Below are 20,220 nucleotides of genomic sequence, written 5' to 3'. Positions count from 1 at the left end.
CTGCAGTCCCTGCAGTGAGGTCTGGTCTGCAGGGGATGTGAACGGCCACACGGGGAGGCCCACAGACAGCCTGGACTTGGCTGCCTCAGAACTCTGGTGGACGTTGCAAATAGCCCCACAGGGTTGCAGTGCACATTCCTCGGACAGAAAGAAGATGCTTGGAACTGTTCCAGGCATGAAGCCAGTGCCCTGTGAATAGTGGCCGCTGCTGTCGTGACTGAGTGCCATCCAACTGGGGCCATTTGCTCTGCTCAGTTCACTTAATTGGGCCAGGAATGGGGTTGCCCTGCCTTCAACAAGCTTGATGCATTGAACGAGGACTCAGTTGATAATATACTCTGTACATACGCTCTCTCGGCTAGAGTGAGCAAAGCCCAGGGACCGGGTGGTTCTTCAGTATTAGACAGGTGTTTGTGGCAGGGCCAGCTGTGCGGCTGCCAGAGCGAATGTGACCAGGAAGCCTCTCCCCCCGGAGGTGGCCAGCATTCCTGTTAAACGTGGCGTAGGCAGAAGGTGGGCGCTGCTGGGGAACTTGCTCATGTTCCTGTTTTCTGATTGGAAATTCAAGGTTTCTGCACATCCTACATCGAAGTTGTACATTGCTAAGACTGTACACATTTCAACACTTGTGTTTTTTTTTCTGCTTTTCGGATCTATACAACCTGGCATTTGGCCGTGGCTTCCAGGACAGGCTGGATGCAGAGTGAAGTCCTCTCTGCACTGTCGATGTTTGCAGATGTCTTTTTGTATAAACTTTTTCTTGAGACTTTCAATTGCCATGCACATAACTCTACCAGTTACAATCGTGAGCTAACAGGGGTTTTTGGTTTTACTTGGATGAATGTTTAACATTTGTATGCTAGATTTGGGGGTGGAGGTCATTTATCTGCTTTTCATTTCCTCCTTGGTTATACTTAGTGACTTTCAGGTAAAGTGTGGAAGGCGTGGTACAGTGTGAATTGCAGGTCGCACTGTGGTGCAGTGGACGAGAGACGCGGGCTGCAGTGGTGTGCACAGTGCATGAGAGAAAAGAGACTTCCATCCTCAAGGGAAACACACAACAATTTAAAAAACTGATGATCTAGCTTACATGAGGTCCAACAAATTCAGTTTGCAAAGTTTAACTTCTAAGTTAATTTAGTAATTTTTCCCCTAAGTCATTAAGTTAGTAGCTTATGTTCAAATATATTTTTTTGTCTAAAGCAAGTCATAAATTCTAAAATGAATGACTAAAGATGTAATAATTTAGGCATACAGCACCTGAAGAGAAAATTGACAGTATGCTAAAATATTGGATACAGATGCTTAAAAAATATAATGTAGCATTCTTCCAATGCATGTGCTTTTAGCATGTAACTTGGTGAGTGGTTTTGAGCTATGTTTGTAGGAATGTGTATCTTTGAATACTTCAGGGCACCACTGCAGATGTGTGCGTGAGATGTGTAAATACTGAATGTTCTTCTCCCTTCCCTTAAATGAAAAGCATTAGCTCTCTTTTTTGTATTTTTATTTTATTTTTATTTTATTTTTATTTTTGGAAGTAGACTCTTGCTCTTGTTGCCCAGGCTGGCATGCAGTGGTGCAATCTCGGCCCACTGCAACTTCTGCTTCCAGGGTTGAAGTGATTCTCCTGTCTCAGCCTCCTGAGTAGCTAAGATTACAGGCACCCACTACCATGCCCGGCTAATTTTTGTGTTTTTATTAGAGATGGGGTTTTGCCATATTGGCCAGGTTGGTCTCAAACTCCTGACCTCAGCTGTGATCTGCCCACCTCGACCTCCCAAAATGCTGAGATTACAGGCGTGCACCACCGTGCCCAGCCAGTTCCCTTCTGTACTGATTTATACAGTTTTTGCTTTTTTTTTTGAGAAGTGGTCTCACTCTGTCGCCCAAACTGGAGTGCAGTGACGCAAACCTTGGCTGACTACAGCCTTTACCTCCTGGGCTCAGGTGATCCTCCCATCTCAGCTTCCTGAGTAGCTGGGAATAGACACATGTCACCACGCCCAGCTAATCCTTTTTTTTTTTTTTTTTTTTTTTTTTTTGTAATTTTAGTAGAGACAGGGTTTTGCCATGTTTTCCAGGCTGGTCTCAAACTCCTGGGCTCAAGCGATCTGCCTGCCTCGGCCTCCCAAACTGCTGACATTACAGGCGTGAGCACCACATCTGGCAGTTTTTTTTTTTTTTTTTGGTCCTTCCAGGATTAGAAGTCGATTTTCAGAAAACCCTTCACACTTGCAAACTTAATTTTCCATAATAATATGCCTCTAGGATAAAAACAAGACAGAAACAAAGAAGTATGTGTGGACTGCAGTTAAAAATTTTCAACACAACATAGCTTACGAGAGGTGACATTTACAAAGAGCAGGAGGGCCCGTTCAGTGCCTTCCAGGCATTGGCAATGGCGGTCTGTGGGCGACCCTAAAGTGTGCAGCGTCCTGAGATGTGATCGTGGTGCTCACGCTTTTACCGAGGGCCTCGCAGGAGTACCGGAGGCGGCTCTTCTGCAGGCGGCCAGCCAGGCGGCAGCTGCTGGAGAAGGAACAAACGGTAGAAGACAGACGTACACGATGTTATTGTGGCAGAGAGGTTAAAAGCAGGCTCACTTTGTTCTTCAAGTTTTAAATAACTAATAATGAAGTCCTTAAATATGTATTGCGTTTCTGGATTTTACAGCAGTTGTGGGTGTGTCTGTCTCTCTAGCTCCCGTTTGGGTGCTCCCTGTGAAGAGATCTCAGAGATGCCACCTTTCTTTGTTGAGGTGACAGTGTCTGGAGAGCTGTGAACCCCGCGGTGAGGGGCGGGTGACTGACCTGGGGGGAGGCTGGGTCAGCGTGGGGATCCACCCCCACTCCACCTTCCTGTAGGGAATCCAGTTGTAAGTCTTTATGATATGGGTAAAAGGAACCTGGAAGAGGTGTTATTTTTTAAGAAGTAAGTGCCATGCTCTTTTTTCCTCATTCTTCTCCGTGTTTAAGCAGCATTGAAGGATAAGGCACTACTAGCATGTTTGTTTGGAAACGATCTTGTTGGTTATTTTACATTGAATATGATACTAAGGTTGCCTGGTAACAGAAGTTTCCCTTAACAACATGGAACTCTGTTGAATCTATTGTCCCATTGGCTAAGCCTTCTGAAGTCAGTGCGGTGGCAGCTGAAGAGGCCGCTTCCCCTTGGAGGAAGCCCCTGGATTGGCAAGAGGCAAGGCCCTTGACTGAGGGAGTGAGGCCAGTTTGCAGGGACCCCACATGGCACCTGCGGCTCTCTCCTGCCCCCTGCTGGCTGGCCAAGCAGCTTCGCGACAGTGTGCTCAGTGTGAATGTTCACTGGGCAGGCCAAGGCTTTTGTTCCAGAAACACTGACTTCAGAAACGGCCGGCCGTGTGTGTGGAGCATGGCTTACGTGTGTCTTAAACCTCTTGAACAAAGCAAGTTGATGTTTCAAATGCAAGAAACATCATTTCCTCCCATTGCTTTCTTTCATTTATTTTAGCAGTGTGTTTCTTCTGTGTTAAGAATGAGCCAGATTTCCCCCTCACCCTTTTCTAGCTTGGCTTTATGTCAGTCACACTGGCCAGAACAGGGTAAATTTTTTAGCTTCTCTGCCTTAGGAAGAACCTGTCTTTATTGATTAAAAGTGAGAGGATATATCCAGTCCTTGGGGTCGTGTTTCTATCCCTGCTAGACTAGGGGAGTGGTGAGCACCATTTCTCTGGAGACTGCCTCTCCCGCCTGCGTTGAGTAGCGAGGCCGCAGGGTCAGCTGTGGGAGCCTGCAGGAAGGGGTTTGAGTGCCTGGTACGTACGAGCTCTGGGACAGAGGCGTGCCCACTGGGGGCCACTGCCTGGAACCACAGCCTTCCTGGTGAGACGAGAGGTTCTGAAGAGAGCCGAGATCATGCCCTCCTGGGCAGGCAGTTTCACCAATATGTGCTTTGGAAGGAGTGGATTCTGCCAGTCATGGGCGTGGTGCTGACACCCTCATGGTGGCCCCCTCCGGTCCCTGATAAGCTGACCCAGAGAGGGTCCTCATCTGCAAATGGGACAGTGGCCCCCTTGGCACATGGGGTTACATCAGTGACTTGGCCGCCTGGTGCCTCCTGGAGAGCAGCCGCTGGCCTTTACCTTAGATGTTCACGTCCAAACCAGCTCCAGAGTTTGCATGAAAACTCCCAGCCCTGTTGGAGACTCCTTAGTTCAGCTTGGCACAGAACCTCGGAAAACAGCAGTTCTGTTCCGGGTTCTTCCTTCAGAACTGAGTTCCAGTGCAGGGAAGGGAGCAGAGGGGCCGTGAGGTCAGCTGCAGCCTCCTGTGCCTCCCACTCAAGCTGAGGGCCATCTCTCTCCTGGGCTTCTCCCTGTCGTGTTCCCTGGTGCTCTACTGGCTTTGCAGAGGTTGGCAACGGCTCGTTCCATGGACTTCCTTGGGCCCCGCGCTTGACTCCTGTTCACTGAATGTCGTTAGGGTCCGGCCATCGCTGGCTTTGCTCTCCTTTAGCAGTTTCTAGATGTCCAGGCTTGAAACACTGCAGGCAGGCAGGGCCATGCTTGGGATCAGCCTTCTTCTTGTCAGTACTACTTTGACTAATTGCCTGAGGCACCGCCGGAGGGACTTGCTATTTTTAGAAGCTAATTCAGGTTTAAGACACCATCTAGGTAATGAGAGAGTTCAGGAAAGCTGTATCTGAGCTCCAGTAAAGGCGGACTCTTCCGTCCCAGCTGTCACTGTGTTTACACTCAGAGGAGCACACGATCGGGGGCGTGGCTCAGGTGTCAGCGCTGCGCTGTTCCACGCACCCACAGCAGCAGCCTGGTGGGACTAGAACTCAGACACGCTCGGGCACAAATCAGCCTCTTGGGAGAGCTGCTTACCTGCAGAATTCTTTTGTCATTAAGTGGTTGATGTCATTCTTTGAATGAGTGACAGTAATTCCCCACCTCAGGGTGGGCTGCGGGGGAGATTCAGTTGGAAAAATAACCCATAAGGCTTTGTGGCTCTGGGGGTCCTGATGCCCCACCCACATTTTCCTTCCCATGCCCGGGATTCTCTAAGACAAAGGGTAAGTCTTAAAGCCTTACGACATCCTAAGTCTTAGATCGCAATTAGAGAGAGAACCCAGTACAGGTGGAACAGTGACACCCTCAGAATTCTGCACTGGCCCTTCAAGAAGGCAGTTGTGGGCTCTTTGGACCCTTGACGGGCTTCTGTCCTCTGTCCTTCCTAAGCACAAAGATGGGAATTCTTCCCATTGCCTGTTTCTCTCCCCATCTCGGCTTCTACACAATGCAAAGTGGCCCGCTAACTAGAGCCCGTGTTCACTTTTGAACACATCAACCAATTATTTTGGGAGGAAAAGAATCTGCCAAAGAAACGAAGTATAGGTTGGAATGGTTTAATGAAGCCTGTGTTTATTCAACAAAGTGTGTTTTAAAATTTCATCCGAAGATCTCAAGTGAAAATTTCCCAGTGGGTGTCAAACTTTGGTGCACAGACTCTCATGTGGCCCCCAGTCTCAAGTCCACACCCCCACTTCATGCTTTTACTCTTGGCTGAGTCCCATGGAGGCCGGTTAGGGAATCCTGCAGGATCAGCCCTTGACCAGGATGGCTGGCTGGCTGGAGAATACTGTGCTTATGTCATTCAGAGACAAGCATTTCTTGAGCGCCTGCTGTGGGTGCTTGGCCGGGTCCTGCTGATGGTGCAGTGGTGGAAGTCCAGCCCACAGTTCCTGCCCTCATGGAATTTGTAGCCTAGTGAGGACTGCAAGTCAAATAACCACGAGCTAACTGCAGGGAGAGACTCCAGGGTGATTTCTATGAAGAGAGGACATGGGGTGCCCCGAGAACCCCTGACAGACGAACTTTGCCATTAGAAACCAGGCGGCATTTTCGTGAGAAAATGACATTTCCCTCCTGGTCAGAGCTGAGGAAGGTGCCTGTGTGTGTTCCGTGGCTGCTGTGACCCTGACCACACACCTGGGGCTGGAAAATAATACTCACTGTCACACAGTTCTGGAAGGCAGGAGCCATGGACTGAGGCCAGTGTTTGCTCCAGGAGAGTCCCTCGTGGCCCATTCAGGTGCCCAGAGCTGCGGGCCTTGCCCGCCTTGTTCCCCGGTGCCGCCTCCTCCCATGTAGGTGTGCAGCATCCTGCTCCAGGGCCTCTACACCCCTCATCTGCTGATGCAAGTGGTGGCACTTAGGGCGCACCTGGATAGTCCTCAGGATTCCTTTATCACCGCATGAGGGAACGTTCTCAGGTTCCAGGCATTAGGACCGGGATTCTTTTGGGGGCTGCTCTCCCGCCCACCACTGTACCTGAATGCACACAGCAGCCAGCATATCCAGAGGCCCCAGGAGGACCTGAGGTTGCTGGATCTAGAGCGGGACCTGGTATCAGAAGCAGGCGGGGCCAGGGATTCCCGAGAAAGTCTTGACGTGTACTTGAAGTGAGCCAAAGGGTTTTGAATGACTGGATCAGATTTATGTTTTTTATAGATGGGTCTCCAGTCTGTGTGAACAGATTGGAGGGTGCCGGGATGGGAGCTGAGGCCCAGGCAGAGGTTTTTCAGAGTCCCAGGAGAGGGCGCTGCAGCCCGGACTCGTGTGTGGGTGGGAAGGTGGCCGATGCATTTCTCTGCTGCTTTTCTCCCCACTGAGCTTGGGTCCTCGTGGAGGGCGGATGGCAGACATTTCACTTGGGGACCTGATGCCTATGCATCCGAAAGACTCCCCAGGCACCTGGGTCTAAGAACCACCGTCTGCCTTTGAGTAGAGTTTCTATAAACGTAACATTCACTGATGAATGGAAGATGGCCACAGATCTAAAATCACAGGGAGCTTTAATGGAAGAAAATAGAAGATCACAGCTGTTCCCATGGACTAAGCTGGTAGGTGAGAGCCCCCTAACTTCTCAGCTCACACCTAACGGTGTCCGTGTCTGGTGAAAGCTGCTTCAGCAGGGACAGAGAGCAGCGTGGAGTGAGCTGGCTTGTGGGGTCGTCTTTTCAGTCTCCTCTTATGGGTCCTGGGAGAAGGGAGCGGCAGATGGCCAGGCCCCCACCACAGGTCATTGAGGTCATCTCCAGGTGGCTGCCACGGTGGGGTGGGGGGGTTGGGGGCATGTTCACACCCACTCCAAGGGCACATCCCGGCTGCTGTACACCCTTCACCTCTGCGATGCTGGGACCGCATGCTCAGGCGCGGTGGGGGCCCTTGCTGCACTTACTCGTCGGGGAGCTCTGGGATGGTGGGTGCACCCTGGCCCTGGGCTGGAGTGACTGATCTCTGTGACCAGACCTGCGACCACATCAAGCAGTCCGCCAGCGGAACCAAGCGGCGCGTGTTCATCAAGTCCATGGGCGGCTACCGTGGCTACCTGGCCAACATGGGGGGCTCACGGCCGGAGCCGATGCCGCATACATTTTCGAAGAGCCCTTCGACATCAGGGATCTGCAGGTATGTGACGGGGGCTGGCCTAGGGGGACCGTCCCCTTTGGATCCACTCGGTGCTGTGGAGTGAAACATCGTATCTAGGGTGGTTTGCTTTTCGAGGGGGCATGGAGACAGGTACTACAGAACACGCCATGCTTGATGCCCTTCACATTGCCCAGATGCCTCTCCCATGTGTCAGGTGAAGGCGGACGTGCCTGGTTGAGGACACCTTCTAGTCTCTTGTGTGAAACACGAGCTTGTTTTTTTGATGTAGTCTGTTGTGTAGTTAATGTTTTCTCACTTCTGTCACAAACGATTTGAGCGCCTCCGCTAACAATCACCACCCACGTCTGCAACTGGCTCTGAAGCTTGCTGCAGCTTCTTTTAAATCTTGAGGCCTCTGATGCTGCGTCTGCCTCTAAACTGACACACACACGGCCGTGGTTTTTTGGCATCTGTGGCTCTTTTAGGGAAGAGTGTCACCGAGCCCGGGGTCTGCCCCTGCTTGGATGGCACAGCAGAATCCAGGCCTGGACCCTGCAGTGTTCAGTTAAACTCCATGCAGGATGACAGGCCTTGGCAGATAAAATGCAACTTGAACAATTGTCTTTAGTTAGTTATATAAATAAATATATAATGTTATATATTGCTCTGCAACCCAGGTTGGAATGCAGTGGCATGATCCCGGCTCGCTACAACCTCCGATTCCCAGGTTCCAACAATTCTCCTGCCTCAGACTCCCGAGTAGTTGGGATTACAGGCACGTGCCACCATGCCCAGATAATTTTTGTATTTTTAATAGAGATGGGGTTTCACCTTGTTGGTCAGGCTGGTCTCGAACTCCTGACCTCGTGATCTGCCCATCTTGGCCTTCCAAAGTGCTGGGATTACAGGCGTGAGCCACTGTACCCGGCACCATTGTCTTTTAAAAGGTTAGGATGTTACTTGTTTCTGGGCCAAGTAGATCAAGTAAAAAGGGCCTTGGCGTTGTCACTAATTATGTGACATGTGAATCACGAATTTCTTCACTATGTCATATTAAATACTTGTGGAGTCATTCACTTCATCATGATGTTTCTGTCAGCGGTGGGTCCCATAAGATGATATTGGAGCTGCCCCAAACAGGTGCACTGTTATTTATCTTTTATAGAAAGATTATATATATTAAAAAACATATGTTATATACATATATATATATTTTTAACTGTGCTTTTCTACATCTAGACATGTTTAGATACACAATTGCCTGCAGTATTCAACAGTCTCAGACATTTAGGTTTGTAGTCAGGAACAACAGATATGTGGCAGGCCCTGCCTCCTGGGTTTGTGAGAGTTCACTGTAGGATGTTTGCACAAGGCTCAAGTCACCTAGCAATGCATTTCTCAGAACATATCCCCCTGTTATGTGACTCATGACCGTATTTCAGAAATCTGTCCAAAGATCCTGCCTCACCAGCATTCAACCTGGCAAGAGCTTCAGAAGAGAAATTATGATTTGTTGTTGTTGTTGTTGAGATGGACGCTTGCTCTGTCACCCAGGCTGGAGTGCAGTGGCACAATCTCAGCTCACTGCAACTTCAGCCTCCTGGCTTCAAGTGATTCTCCTGCCTCAGCCTCCCAAGTAGGTGGGACTACAGCACCTGCCACCATGCCCGGCTAATTTTTGTATTTTTAGTAGAGACGGGGTTTCACCATGTTGGCCAGGCTGGTCTCAAACTCTTGACCTCAGGCAATCTACCCGCCTTGGCCTCCTAAAGAGCTGGGATTACAGGCGTGAGCGACTGCGCCCAGGCTCCTACTTTGTGAAATTCTGCCACCGTGCCCAGTGACAGATTGATTAGATGTAAAAATCTCCATTTTCTTAGGATGAGTCATTAGAGAATTACCTCCCTCTTGTAATCCTCCCAAGATGATCTGATATAGGATGTTACCCTTTTCTAAGACAATCTGTTCCTTAAGAAATCTGTGTGTCGATGAGAGTTTACAAAATTCTCTGATCAGACACTGTTCATCAGGCCGTCATAGGAGATTCCATTGAAAGGCCACAGGTCGCTCTTTTCCTCTGAGAGCGCCGAGAGAACATCGTCATGAAAATAAGGAGCAATAGAGCCATGAATGAGCACTAGGCCAGTCACGGAATTATCATCTTCAGAGGGACCCTGTTGATTCCGGAAGGCGTTTCTAGTGGCCGCTGTGAGGGCTGCTCACATCAGTGCCCTGTGCTCAGCATTCATTGCTGCAGACGTGCTCTCGCCGCCTGGGGAGGCTCCCCGAGACCCAAGCTGTGAGAGCTTGCAGCCTCCTTGGCCACGCTCACCACCACGTGTGGTTGGCACTTCCCGCCCTGCAGGACCTGGCACACAGTAGGTGCTTAGCAGAAGTTTATTGTCTGATTAACAAAATGCTCTTTTCCAGTCCAATGTGGAGCGCCTGACGCAGAAAATGAAGACTACTATCCAGAGGGGCCTTGTGCTCAGGTGAGTGAGAGACCAGGGCTGATCTTATGGTCACCGTAACACTGCGGTTCTTAGATTCTGCTCTGTGACTTTGGGCTGGATGAGTGGTAATTTCTTTGCCGCTGGAGTGCACTATACGCTGAGCAGTTGCAGAACAGAGTCGTGGTGTGTTGCTCTACAGACTTGCCCGCATTTAGACAACTAAAATTTTTGCTTTATAGTCTTACTCTTTTAGATATCTTAAAATCATTTCTCTAATTAGCACCTGATGTTTATGAAGGAAGAAGGAAATAGTCATCCCTCTTAGCCTCAGGGAATGTGTCCCAAGTCTCCAGTGGGTGCCTGAACCTGGGGATAGTACCCGCCCCCTGTATACATGAGGGGGTGGGTACTGATAACCATCTGATAACCAAGGCGGCTACTGAGTGACTCAGGGACAGGAGGCACAGACAGCATGGAGACTTAGGGCACAGGGATGATTTGCGTTCTGGGTGGGAAAGAGCAACACAGCACGAGATTTCATCACTCCCTGTTAGCTGGGCTTAGGTGAAATCGACATCCTGTGTCAGTTTGTTGTGTCACATTATGTGTCGCGTGTGTTGTCACTATACAACAAAACGATCTGCAGTATATGCATACACCCAGTTAGCTGGGAGACATTTTTTTTTTTTTTTTTGAGACAGAGTCTTGCTCTGTTACCCAGGCTGGAGTGCAGTGGCGCAATCTTGGCTCACTGCAACCTCCACCTCTTCCAGGTTCAAGAGATTGTCCTGCCTCAGCCTTCTGAGTAGATGGGAGTACAGGTGTCCACCACCATGCACAACTAATTTTTGTATTTTCAGTAGAGATGGAGTTTCACTGCGTTGGCCAGGCTGGTCTCAAACTCCTGACCTCAGGTGATTCGCCCACCTCAGCCTCCCAAAGTGGTGGGATTACAGGCGTGATCCCCACCATGCCCAGCCAAATCATCTAAACTTTTAAGTCATGCCAAACATCACCAGCTTTAGGATTCTTTTGTTGGTGAGGTTTGAGTAATGGGGATTTTAAGGGAACTGTCAGCTTTCATGAAAACAGTGACAACCCCACTACTTGGAAATGCTTATTCAAATTAAACACTTCATCGAGTTAAAAACTGGAGCTTCCTAAGATTTAAAATGGATTATCAGACATGTAATATACTTGACACTCACCCCAAATCAGAATGACCTGGAATGAGCTGCATGCAGGCACACACATGTCATGAGCTGAGCCTGGGACACAGCGGTCCAGCATTCCTAACTCACACACACTCCTTCCTCACAACCTCCTATTCTTTATACTTTTAAACCAGAGCCCGTGAATTTATTCCAGAGAGCTGATGAATCCCCTGAAATGATGATGAAATAGGAGGCGTATGTGTGATTTTGTTAAAGAATCCACAACGTTTATCAGATTCTTAAAGCTGCGACCCATCCCCACCCCAGATGAGTTTATGAAATCCTGATTGAAGATTTTAAAATATTGGAGATTGTTAGTTGACTCATTCCATTTATTAAAATCCTCCTCTTACTGGGCAGGGGGAACACTTGACACTTTTGCTTAACAGGCTGAGTTCAGGCTACAGGAAACAGAGATTGTGTTTTTTTCTGTTCCAGCTATCCATAAAGACCTAGAAATAAAAACGTGAATTCTGTGAAATAGAAATCGTCATTTCTATTTAACAACAAAGTGTTACTGTATAACTGATATTTCATATGACTCTAACCACCAACAGGGTGGGGCACCCTCTCCATTTGATAGAAACTTTGGAACCAAAATCTCTGCCAGAGCTATGGAGTGGATCACTGCGAAACTCAAGGAGGCCTGGGGCAGAGGTAAGGGGTCCGCGGAGGGAGGCCGTCTGCCTTGGTGAAAATGCTGTCCTATCGGGGAGAAGTAGGGTATACTGGTTCCTTCTTCAGTCCAGTACTGAGCTGCGTGTGATGTTCTAACTCCTGCTGGTCTCTGAGCGTTGCTATTTAACCAACCTTGGATTCCTGGGATAAGGTCAGCTTGGGCGTGGGTAACATGTTCTCTTTTATCACTGCTAGATTCAACCTGAAGTTCTTTTGTGCAGGCTTTTTGCTCTGGAGATCTTGAGCATCAGCCCGCAGTTTCCCTCACAGTTTAAGTGGGGCCTTCTATTTTTTGGATGTATGTTAGGACAACCTCCTTGCAACTCCATCTGTCAGAACTTCCAGTTTTGAGGAAGATTTGGCTGCTGAATGAATTGTTCATGTTTGTAGAACTATGCATGTTTTTCCTTAAATCAGTTTTGTAAGTTACATATTCTAACAAATCTTTAGATAAACTGAAAAGTTTTAAAAAACATGACATTTTGTATAATACAATTGTTAATTGTTCCAATGTGGCTGGTCCCCACTCATTCCTGAGTGGCTGTTTGTGCCAGCATCTTTCTTGCCCCCACCCCCCTCAGCTTTCTTCAGTCATACCAGGTGTGTGCTTTTTTAGGGCAAACCATTATCACTGCCAATGTGCAACGTAGAAGAATGACAGTCTACAAAAAACAGTGATGTGAACAGTTTCAATTGGTTTGTCTTTTTGAAGAACTGACTGATTCTTTCTACATCGATTTTCTTTTGCTAATTTAGCTATGGATGTTTCTCACTCCTCTGTGTGTGTATTCGTGGGCATCAATTTCTTAAGGTAATTTCTCTATTCCACTATTTAGTGAAAAATTCTCTCCACTGAGAGGAAAAACAAAAGCTGCTTTCCAGGAAGCCATCAGGGCGATCCCACAAGAGCAGAGCTGCCCAGGCCAGGCGCTGGCCACACTGTGCAGTTGTTCTCAGCTGTTCTCGGCCGTTCTTGGCCATTCTCAGCCTCCCCCAGGCTTCCAGGCCAGGTTCAGGATGGTTGCCAGGAATCTCACTTCTCATCTCGCCCCATGATTCTGCTCTCCCACCTGCCCATGTGACAGGGTGTTGTTAATCTTTTTTAAAATCTTTTATAGGAAAAAAATTTACCACCGATGATTCCGTTTGTGTGCTGGGAATAAGCAAAAGAAACCTTATTTTTCAACCTGTGGCAGAGCTGAAGAAGCAAACGGATTTTGAGTAAGTTGGGGTCTTATTGCCTTAGCAAACCCAGCCAACGTGAGTACAGGACAGGAGAATGGCCATTGCTGTTGCTTTCGGCAACTCATTCAGGGGTTTGAGGAACTAGATTTTCTGAAGCTCAGTTAAAAAATACTAGGTCTTGGCCAGGCATGGCGGCTCACACCTATAATCCCAGCACTTTGGGAGGCCTAGGTGGGTGGATCACAAGGTCAAGAGATCAAGACCAGCCTGGCCCACATGGTGAAACCCCATCTCTACTAAAAAAACAAAAATTAGCCAGGTGTGGTGGTGTACACCTGTAGTCCCAGCTACTCAGGAGGCTGAGACAGGAGAAATCGCCTGAACCTGGGAGGCAGAGGTTGCAGTGAGCTGAGACTGCACCTCTGCTCTCCAGCCTGGGGACAGAGCGAGACTCTGTCTCAAAAGAACAACAATAAGAAACCACCACTAGGTCTTTGGGAAGAATTTTTAGAAATATAAAAGCAATGGTTTCATTTGACCCTGAAATTGGCTTTATTATCTAGTTGATTCAGCCGACCCTACAAACCCCGTGTTTCTGGCAAGACGGCTCACTGTGCTGGCCGTGGCATCTCCCAGCCTCACTGCTGTCCCCCCATCCCTCCACAGGCACAGGATTCCCAAAGAACAGTGGTGGCTCAAGCTGCGGCCCCTCATGAAGATCCTGGCCAAGTACATGGACAACTATGATGTGTTGGACTCAGGCCAGCTAGAGCACGTGCAGCCCAGCCCTGGAGCGTCTGACCCAGTCCTGCCTGCATGTACCTGCAACCTGGACTCACCGTGGACCATCTGTTTTTGTAACACTTAAGTTATTTATCAGCACTTTCTGAAAGTATTTGACATTAATACCTAACAAGCAAGCACCTGTCACCGACCGTGTGCCCCACCAGCTCCAGTGCGTGCTGTCTGGACTGTGTCTCATGCTTTCAGATGTGTGTATTAAACGTTTGCCTACAACTCCAACAGTCCTCCGTTTTAGTTTTTTAAGTAGGAGATTAAAACCTCAATCTATGGGTGGCTACTAATGGTTTTCTCAGCACTTTTGTGGGCAAAGATTATAAAAATATTTTCAGTAGGGATCACTGAACTATGCACAAGTCATAAAAGGAGAACAAAGCCAGTAGTTTACACAGGCCAAGGGGAATGCCATGTTTATTGCCATGTGTCAGTTTCCAACCACAGCAGCAGGCCAGGACCCTGGGCCTTGACCCCAGGCTCCTGCTCTCCTTAGAAAGTAAAAGAGAACACATGAATCTTACCTACTCGGCCTCTTGATTGCAATCCTAGCTGCATGTTAAAACCACCAAGGTGGGGGTTTGAAAAATCTGATAGCCAGTTTCTCGTCCAGTCCAAGCCACGGTCCTTGCTGGGACCTAATTTGGAATTCTCTGATGACTCTTGCCAGAGTAGACATGGGTGCTGGCGTGACGGCCCTGCTGCCCTCGTGGGCCCACCTCCTGTAGGGACAGCGTTTCTGCCTCTTAGCTCTAGGTTGCAGGAGACCACAGCTGTGCCTCAGAAACGGCGGTGGAGAGCTGTGTGGAGGGAGAGGAGACCCCAAAAACAAGCTGTTTGGGAAATCAGAGTCCAACGGCCAAGAAGAGCTGGCGTGGTGGCTCTCCTTTCTGGCTCTGTGAAGACGAAGCGAGCGCTTACTCACCCCAGCCCACCTGCTTCTCAGGACTGCTTCCATCCGGCCGCCCCGTTGAACTTCCGTCTGTTAGGAGGACGCTCCCACAGGGCCTCGGTGTAATCGAGTTTCATGAATCAGCACAGGCAGACACGGGACACCTTTGTGTACCTTTTCATTTTACTTCTGTTTTTTAGTAAAAGCCCGAAATGCTACTTAAGATAATGACTCAAGCAGAGGTTAAATCAGAGTTGCCCTTTATTTTTAGATTCTTAAATATTCTAGAACTAATGAGGTAAAACAAGCCTTTCAGTCAGTAGAAAGTGAAAATTCTACGTGGTGCATCTTTGGCATTTCGTGTATGACTATTTCAATGGACATCTTCCTGGTCGCTCTTAAGATTGACTTGCCAGTCAGTTGGCAACACTTTAAGAATGATATAATATTCTTGGAAAAGCAGTAGCATTTCTGACTTTTCATATTCAGCTCTAGAGGCCTATTGTCTCAGGGGCTCCTGCACAGTTGGGGGCACCAGGGCCGCTCACCTGATGATCCAGGATGGGTCCTTGGCGATTTTGGGATTCTCGGGTCTGAGTATGGCCAGGCCATGCGTGCTCTTCCCAGTGCCGAGGTACCTGAGAGGAAGGCAGGCGAGGTCAGTGAGGACTGGCTTCTACTTCAGTGCCGTTAAGGTCTCCAATCCCGGACGCTGTCTCCCCCACTCCCCGCTCCCCACTCCCCACTCCCCACTCACCTATCGCTCATGGCCAGGAGCTTCTTGTGGCTGATGGTGAAGAGCTGCTCCCTGTGGGCCTGCTTCATCTCATCCGAGAGGCCGTACAAGAAGTGGTCCATTCCTAGAAGACAAACCACAGGCACAGGGGGGCTGCCACCCAGGAGCTCGCACAGTGGGCTATGCCCTCGTGTCCCAGAGGGGACAGGTGCATCTCACTGTTACTTCACATACGTGTTTCAACCACAGGGTCATGTCTAACAGCCCAGAGATCACACCCTGACCTCTAGCTCCCACGAGCCACGCTGACTCTTACCAAGGCCTGCTTCTGCAGCGTGGATGCATTCAGGACCGCGTGAGGCTGATAATGCTGTGAGCAAAAGTGGCTCTACAGTGTAATGTGGCCAGGCCTGGGCCGTGGTCACGTCATCCTTCCACACGAATGAGCCCAGTCACTGCCGTGGGTTGGCCCCACTGGGCCTCAGGTCAGTAAAACTGAAATGACAGGATGCACTCTTCTCGCCCAGATGTCGGGAAGCGTGTTTCCAAGGCCAATATTTAGGGTGTCAGACGTGGAAATCGTATCACAGGCAAGGACAGAGGCGCCAGAAGCTGGTGCTCCTGCCTGTGCATGAGGGAACTCGGAAAACAGCAATGTCATCTGCGAGGCTGTGGACTGAGATTCTCACTGTTACATTCACAATACCTTTGTATGAAGGAGCGACAGGAGCATCTACGGTTGAGAAGACAAAGTTTGCCTTCGTCAATGTCTTGCTGCGTGAATTTTCCAGATTTTGCCCAGTAAACCTTCCCAAAAGATTGGAGTGTCTCTATTGTTTTTGGGTCCCTAGGAAACCCAGAGAAATAAATAGGCAAGCATTTTACCAAAGGACAAGTTTATGACAAACCTGTGACTTAACAGTTCAACATCTTCTATGGGTTAACAGCTCTATTTTACATCTGATCTAGTCCAAACAGCCCCCTGACAAATTGCTCAATTACTCTCAGTGGAAGTTTAAATCCGATCACATAAGACTTTCAACACGTTCTCCCTCTTAGACAGGGTCTGTCTGCATAAAGTCCTCCCCAGATGATTTAAATCCACCTCTCTGTGACATCAGGAGAGGAAAGATGTGGAGGGTGGGGGCAGGTCAAGATTACGAGGAAATTACAGAAGACTCACATGGAAAAATCAAGCAAACAAAGGTTTTCCTTTAATCTCCCTTAAGGACACACCCAGGGCAGTACAGGAATCAGTCTGAGGGGGCTGATCCAGACTTCCCTTTGTGTAAATGGAAAGAGCCCAGCCCTCCCTCCACCCTGACTCAGAGCTGCAGAGGGGTTGTGAGCTGCTTCCCCATCCTTGTCTAGAAGAGTGGCTTCCAGCACAGCAAATGGGAGAACTCAGCAGGGTGGCAACGGCTACCGACTTCTCTACCTACGTGCCTGCTTACCTACCTACCTACCTAATCTATCTCTGCATCCACGAGCCAGGCTCTCATTCGCCCAGGCTGGCGTGTGGTGGCACAATCTGCTGACTGCAGCTTCAACCTCCCTAGGCTCAAGGGATCCTCCCGCCTTAGCCTCCTGTAGCTAGGACCACAGGCACTTGCCACCATGCCTGGCCAACTCCTTCTTAAAAAGTGTCAGAATACAGGTTCTCTTGGGCAGCAAAGCCATACACAATCAAGAATTTATTATTTTAGAATAACGGTGTTATGTTTATGAAAGCTAACAGTTGCATCCACATCAGGCACCTCCAAATGAAATGAGCTAAGAATGTTCTCAGGCTATATCGCGCCCCTCACCTGGGGCCTGTGTCCCAGGTCCCCCAGAGCAGGGTTGCAACCTCAGACAGCCACTATGGATACTGTGTTTTTCTCCTATGCCTATGAAAAAGTCTATAGATTAGGTGCAGCAAGATATTAACAAAATACAACAATTATACTGTAATAAAAGTTATGCTAAGTAAAACAAGCGTTCTGTGAACAGAAGCTCTTGGACACCCACAGCGTATCTGATGACCTAGACGGCTACTGAGTGACCAACAGGCAGGTACCGTAGACAGTGTCAGCTTTCATCCCACTGCTTAGAAGAATGGTGTACAATTTAAAACTTTGGAAGTGTTTATATCTGGAATTCTCCATTTAATATTTTCAGACCAAGGGTGACTGGGTAATAAACCGTGGAAGGCAAAACCATGGATGGAGGCACTACCGTGTTTTGCCAAAATATGCTGGCTTAAGCCAGGGTTTACTAAAGACAGAATGCTTCCCGTTTACGCTGCTGGCCCCAATCCTTGCACCAGAAAGGACATTGCTGGGTGTGGCTAAGTGCTCGAGAAGTGAAAAGCAGCACATAGAACAACTTTTGTCTAAAGTTCACTGCAGTAGAAGAAAATGACACTGATAATCATGAGTAGGAGACTAAAACACAGTGTGTGTCCCAATGTGTGAACTAGAGCAAAGCTCACCTGTAAGAGTAAAGGGTGAAAACCCCACTGTGGCTGAGTTTTGCGCCTCCACTGTAAGCGCCACCTTTTTCTCGAATTTCTGTATGTAGGAATTTAGCAGTCATCAAACATGCAAGGATTTTAAGACTGAAATTAATGATTAAAAAATGCAAGTTTAAAACACCATGGCTGATTAAAAAACATAGACAATGAAGTAATTATTGGATTCAGTGAAAATGAAAATAAAATCAAGTTGTACAATAATGCCACATAAATTATGGTCCCATGTTTTTGGTCTTGTTTTTTAAGAGACGGGATCTTGCTCTGTCGCCAGGCTGGAGTGCATAAGGGCAATCACAGCTCACTGCAGCCTTGAACTCCTGTGCTCAAGGGATCCTCCCACCAGTCTCCTGAGTAGCTGGGCCTACAGATGCGTGCCACCACGCCTATTTTTACAATTTCTGTAGAGGCAGGGTCTAGTTCCGTTGCCCAGGCTGGTCTTAAACACCTGGCTTCAAGTGATCCTCCTGCCTTCAAAGTGCTGGGCTTACAGGCATGAGATTTTCTTTTTAATTAACAAAAACTAAAAAGCACAAGGAAGCACAATTTTCAAGCAGTTGTCTTGGATTACATGGTTGAAAGCAGTGGTGGTGGGGAGGGAATCTAACACTTCCAGCACCACACTGCTTAACTTGTTCCAATGCATATGTGGCATTTTTTAAATCTGGTGAAGTAGAAAGATGTTATTTCTATTGTAAAGGCAAATGTGCAAATGAATATTTAAATGTCTCACATCAGGATACCAAAAAAAAAAAGGAAACTGAAGTCAAACTCTTTGAGTTTTATGGGAATCCCTTAAGTAAACACACACTCTCCGATACATCACATTTCCAGGAACGGGGCTGATTTCATCTGCCTTCCACTGCGAATGGTGACATCACATTCTAGATGATTCCAGAACACATCCTCCTCCGACAGAAGGCAGGGCAGACAATGATGGTAGCGTCTGCAGCAAAGACACAGGCTCCTTAAAGGCGCCCGTGGCGAGATCAGCCCCGGGTCACCACTTCCACAGATGGGCCATTTCCCAAAGCAGATGAAGGGAGTCAAATAGGCCAGATGGGAAATCAAGGAAGGAGTGGGCATGTTCCCAGGGGCTGTGCTGGGAGAAGTCATGACCATCTCGTGTGGGCCCTCCAGGAGAAACCCAGTGCCACTCGGGTGGCTGGGGCGTCATCAGTTGGGACCAGCGAGGTTGGAGCCAGACCCTGGGGGACGGAGCCTCTACAAGCACCAGCAGGGATGGCCTTCAATCCATCCATGCATCCTCCTCCTTGAGAAATTTCTATTACTTGTATATTAAAAACACATGCTCACTGTTGAAAGATTATAAAATACAAAAAACAAGGAAAAAAAGATCTAGACTCCCCCTGGCCCAGGGGGAACCTCCACATTTTTAGCGTTTTCTGTCTGCATTTTCCTATTGGATGGTGGAAACAGACCACTCTTCTGCTGGCACAGCAGACAGATCTGTTTATCTCCTACAAATATGGAAATTAATGAACAAAACAGCTGACCACACACCTCTTTTCTACAGAAGAGCTCTTTCTGGGCCCCCACTGCAGCCCCACATTTCCTCCCACCTGGCTACACACCTCCCCATCTGTGGTCCTACTGTGACACACGTACACCCTGGAGGCCCGGCACCTTCTCCTATCAGGATAGACTGCCCAGGCCTAAGCCTGCCTTCCCCTCTCTACCACTCGGGTGGCTGAGGCACCATCAGTTGGGACCAGTGAGGTTGGAGCCAGACCCTGGGGGTCTCCTCCTTGGTTTAGTCCCTCATGGGGGTAGCTGCCTGGGACAAGGATACAGGAAGTGAATTTCCGGGATATAACATTTTTGCACAGATCTGTGTCATCCACACCCAACTGACAGGTCCCCAAAAGTGTATGTCTGTGAGTCTGTCCTCCTGGTCTGGCCAGTTTCCACAGATGGGATGAACACAGCCAAGGGGCAGCCACACTTTGGAAGAAAGGGCTGGAGGGCCAGTTCGTAGGCTGCAAACTCCCTCGCCCCACGCCACTTTGGGAACAGGCCTGACCCTCACTCTCGGCCGTGGCTTCGGCCGCTCAACCCCGGGCCTCCTTCCCTGAGCTTCTGACTTGGTGGGGAGACAGGGGAGGCAAACTCCTCAGAGGGACTGTGAGGCAGCCTCCAGCCCTGCCATCTGCAGGGCTCTGCAGGACCACCTGGTTTCTCCCCACAGCCCTGTCCCTCTGTGGCCCCGGGTCAGGCACCCCCCACCCACCCACCCACAGTCTGGCTCATGAGGTTCTCCTGCAGCCCCCATGGCTGCCTGGGTCACCTCCCACTCTCCCTTGTGGCTTTGTGTCTT

General features: G+C 48.9%; 2 protein-coding genes across 18 annotated transcripts in view; one reads left to right on the top strand and one right to left on the bottom strand.

Moving 5' to 3' along the window:
- LOC140711272 (ATP-dependent 6-phosphofructokinase, platelet type-like) overlaps window positions 1-13,970 on the top strand; it is a 78,632-nt gene extending 64,662 nt beyond the window's left edge. For both annotated transcript variants that reach the window (XM_073014195.1, XM_073014196.1), the window contains exons 2-6: window positions 7,296-7,456; window positions 9,848-9,909; window positions 11,642-11,741; window positions 12,881-12,983; window positions 13,614-13,970. In XM_073014195.1, the coding sequence (XP_072870296.1) occupies window positions 7,296-7,456; window positions 9,848-9,909; window positions 11,642-11,741; window positions 12,881-12,983; window positions 13,614-13,815 (628 nt within the window). In that variant the 3' untranslated portion in view covers window positions 13,816-13,970. The remainder of the gene's footprint in view (window positions 1-7,295; window positions 7,457-9,847; window positions 9,910-11,641; window positions 11,742-12,880; window positions 12,984-13,613) is intronic.
- The window catches only part of LOC140711274 (presequence protease, mitochondrial-like), a 33,598-nt gene continuing 15,521 nt past the window's right edge, over window positions 2,144-20,220 (bottom strand). The window contains exons 2-8 of one of the 16 annotated variants that reach the window (XM_073014198.1): window positions 17,844-17,922; window positions 16,077-16,103; window positions 15,392-15,494; window positions 15,183-15,272; window positions 14,668-14,750; window positions 14,267-14,464; window positions 2,299-2,532 (exon numbers count right to left, since the gene is read on the bottom strand). In XM_073014198.1, the coding sequence (XP_072870299.1) occupies window positions 2,459-2,532; window positions 14,267-14,464; window positions 14,668-14,750; window positions 15,183-15,272; window positions 15,392-15,494; window positions 16,077-16,103; window positions 17,844-17,922 (654 nt within the window). In that variant the 3' untranslated portion in view covers window positions 2,299-2,458. Of the gene's footprint in view, window positions 2,533-7,490; window positions 7,510-8,215; window positions 8,574-11,289; window positions 11,537-14,266; window positions 14,639-14,667; window positions 14,751-15,182; window positions 15,273-15,391; window positions 15,495-16,076; window positions 16,104-17,843; window positions 17,923-20,220 lie in introns of those variants that run through there. The other 15 variants (XM_073014199.1, XM_073014206.1, XM_073014209.1 and 12 more) reach the window with 15 other exon arrangements.

The sequence above is a fragment of the Chlorocebus sabaeus genome, unplaced genomic scaffold (assembly GCF_047675955.1).
Source record: "Chlorocebus sabaeus isolate Y175 unplaced genomic scaffold, mChlSab1.0.hap1 unalloc_scaffold_438, whole genome shotgun sequence".
Taxonomy (NCBI): domain Eukaryota; kingdom Metazoa; phylum Chordata; class Mammalia; order Primates; family Cercopithecidae; genus Chlorocebus; species Chlorocebus sabaeus.
Note: the sequence above shows the minus strand (reverse complement) of the source record. Positions and strands in the feature narration are given on the sequence as shown.